This window comes from Triticum urartu, chromosome 7A, assembly GCF_056163025.1.
Source record: "Triticum urartu cultivar PI428250 chromosome 7A, HENAU_Tu73, whole genome shotgun sequence".
Lineage (NCBI taxonomy): Eukaryota > Viridiplantae > Streptophyta > Magnoliopsida > Poales > Poaceae > Triticum > Triticum urartu.
In genome coordinates, this window is record NC_141879.1 from 632,526,457 (window position 1) to 632,529,211 (window position 2,755).

The 2,755-nt window shown below is 53.5% G+C and overlaps 1 protein-coding gene across 1 annotated transcript; it reads right to left on the minus strand.

Annotated features, from left to right (window-relative positions):
* Nucleotides 1-1,127: 1,127 nt before the first annotated feature.
* LOC125521968 (ethylene-responsive transcription factor 3-like) lies at nucleotides 1,128-2,317 on the minus strand. Its single transcript, XM_048687035.2, has one exon. The coding sequence runs from the start codon at nucleotides 1,993-1,995 to the stop codon at nucleotides 1,399-1,401; it is 597 nt and encodes a 198-aa protein (XP_048542992.1). The 5' UTR covers nucleotides 1,996-2,317; the 3' UTR covers nucleotides 1,128-1,398.
* Between the last annotated feature and the right edge of the window lie 438 nt (nucleotides 2,318-2,755).

The window sequence follows — 2,755 nt, forward strand, 5'->3', positions numbered from 1 at the left end:
TAAACAAACACGGTCCAAGTCAATGCATCGGTATATGCATATCCTGGTTTACCCTTTCTTGGGCCTGTCAACACGGGAAGAAATTTCCAACTGCTACAAGTCAACAATGGTTTATCTCCAATTGGAGTTTTCTGTATGCCTCTATGTTCAAGCAGGGTATGGACATGGCCGATTGTCCCAATCCTGGAGAAGAAACTACACAGGTGTAGCAAATTAATGATACCAAAAAGGAACAGTTGCATCCACCTTAGAGTGCACCAATCAGCTAGGAAACCTCAATTTCAGTTCAAACTCCTGCTTTGTAGTGCACAAATCACATCATGAGGAACAAGCACAATGAGAAGGAGAAATGCATATGTATTTGTGCATATGAGGAGAATGGCAGTCAAGCACAAGGATGAGCGCAACACGTCTGTGGCTCCTCAGAATGTGACAGCCAAAACTATATGCACCTGCAAGTCTGCACTTGACAAAAGGGTCTACATTCCCATCCCGGTTATTCAAAGGAAATTGCTTCAAGCCTACAAAACGTGATCCAGTGAAGCAATGGCTCTTATACACGAGTGCTTCGAAGGAACAGCAAAACACAAAACCATTGATATAACATCGGTAGCCTTTTCTCTAAAGTAACACTGGTAGCTTGAAAGAAGAAACGCTGCAAAAAAATCAACATTTCGGTTAGAATTTTCAGATAACGCTATCCGTCAAACTTGCAATTGCAATGCACACATACCTTCAACAATTCAGGCACTTGTGACCATGCTATGTATTCTTCGTTTAGCTTAGATACACAAACTTAGATGAGACAGCAGTAACAAGTAGCAGCCGCATCACCATGTATAGACTGATCTCTAATTCATATACAACTTATTAAGACATCCGGATAATGATAATTTGCATTTCAGCATTTGTGCATCTTAAAACTTTGAGATAACTCAATTCATGATGCTTACTACATATGATGGTTTGCATTTCAGCACTTGCAATAGCCATACAGATTTGAAATGGTGAAGCGGTGGCAATCACCGGCAGCATGTCTGTCAAATACTTTTTCTTCATTCCTTCGATTACCCTTTTCCAATTAATGAAACAACAACAGCAGCAAATCACTCTTGAAATACCACAGAGAAAGATAAGGAAAAGCTCAGATTTCCTTGCTCGCAGCTTACATGACTGAATTATTCACATATCAAATCAAAGTGGTAAGAAGAAAAAAAGAAGAAGGAAAGAAAGTAAGAAAAAAAGTGGCAAGAATTATCCATTTCTAGCAAGAGAGAACACCACGAGATCATCGGAAGACGGACCAGAGCAGAGCGGAGCGGGGGCAAGCGCTTTTCTCGTTCCTTTCCCCAGTCCCCCCTCCCACGAATCCTTGCTATTCTCGTCGTCGTTGTCGAGCTAGAGGCGGAGCAGCGTGTCGTAGCGGCAGGTCATCTGATCAGCCTCGGCGGCCGCGGCGTCAAGGGCCCCGTCCTGTGGGGGCGGCATGTTCAGATCGAAGGGCAGCGGGGTGCGGGAGGCCGCCGCGTCGTCCCCATCCTCGCAGAGGAGGACGGAGGAGGAGGAGCCGCAGTAGCTGCGGCAGTCCTCCTCCCCTTCCTCGGCCGTGCCCGCTCGGGCGGCGCTGCGGGCCCTGGCGGGGGCGCGGGGCCCGCCGCCGCTCCAGGACTCGACGGTGCTGCTCTGGCTGGTCGTGGCGGTCGCGGCGGCCGCCGCGGGGGGAGGGGGAGGGCGCGGCGGCGGCTGCGTGGCGGAGGAGGGCGGGAAGTTGGTGCGGGCGGTGGGCCCGCGGAGGGATCGGGCGGCGGAGTCGTAGGCGCGGGCGGCGTCCTCGGCGCAGTCGAAGGTGCCGAGCCAGATCGGCGTCTTCTTGGCCGGGTCCCGGATCTCGGCGGCGTAGCGGCCCGAGGGGCGCTTCCGCACGCCGCGGTACCGGATCTCCGGCGACTGCTGCGACGGCTGCGGCTGGGGCTGCGGCGGCCTCGCCTTGCGCATCGCGGCCGGCCTAGGGTTTGGTCACAGTGGCGTGCGTGCTTCTTTCCCTTCTTCCCCTTGGTGGTTTTTGTTTGGGCTCCCTCGGCCCCCTGGCCTGCCTCTGCCTCTGCCTCTGCCTGGGTGGGGAAGCGGAAGGGGGAGGGAGGGAGGGGATGGGGCACGGACGCCTGCTTTGGTTTCTCCTCCTCACGCGGGCACACGCCCCGGCTCGGCTCGGCTGCCCGGTGCTGTGCACTGCTGCTGGTCTGGTGGTGGTCGCTACGCCTACGCTACTCGCTGGAGTACGTGCGACTGCTACCGATCCGGCCCTGCTCCACCACTACGATTGCGGTATGGTATGGTCTGGTTTGGTTGGGTCTGGGTGGCGTGCCTTTTTCTTTCTATTAAAATCTGGGCGACGCCTGGATTTGGGGTCGGCGTCCCTTCCTGCCCCTGTTTCTTTCTGCTTGGGCGCGTCGCGTCGCGTCTCGCGTTGCTCTAATTTCTACGGCACACACGCAGCCGGCTGGATACGACCCGCCCGTCCCGGGGGCATATTCGGGGTTAGTGGAGAGTAATTTTGGGGCGGCATGATTAGGCGGCGATATTCTGGTGCCTTACTTGTAGACTCGAGCACAGTGCGTGTGTTCTGCTCCGACAACGAACTACTGAGTAAGAGTGATTTGGGGTTAAGAAACAACGGCTAATTTCGGCGAACTCAATTTACCAAAAGCTAAAATCCGCAGACCTGCTTTGTGTAATTCTATTCAAGTTTTTAATA

Bases quoted from the DNA above. Each gene is read 5' to 3' on its own strand.
- LOC125521968 (XM_048687035.2), bottom strand. From the start codon at position 1,995: ATGCGCAAGGCGAGGCCGCCGCAGCCCCAGCCGCAGCCGTCGCAGCAG.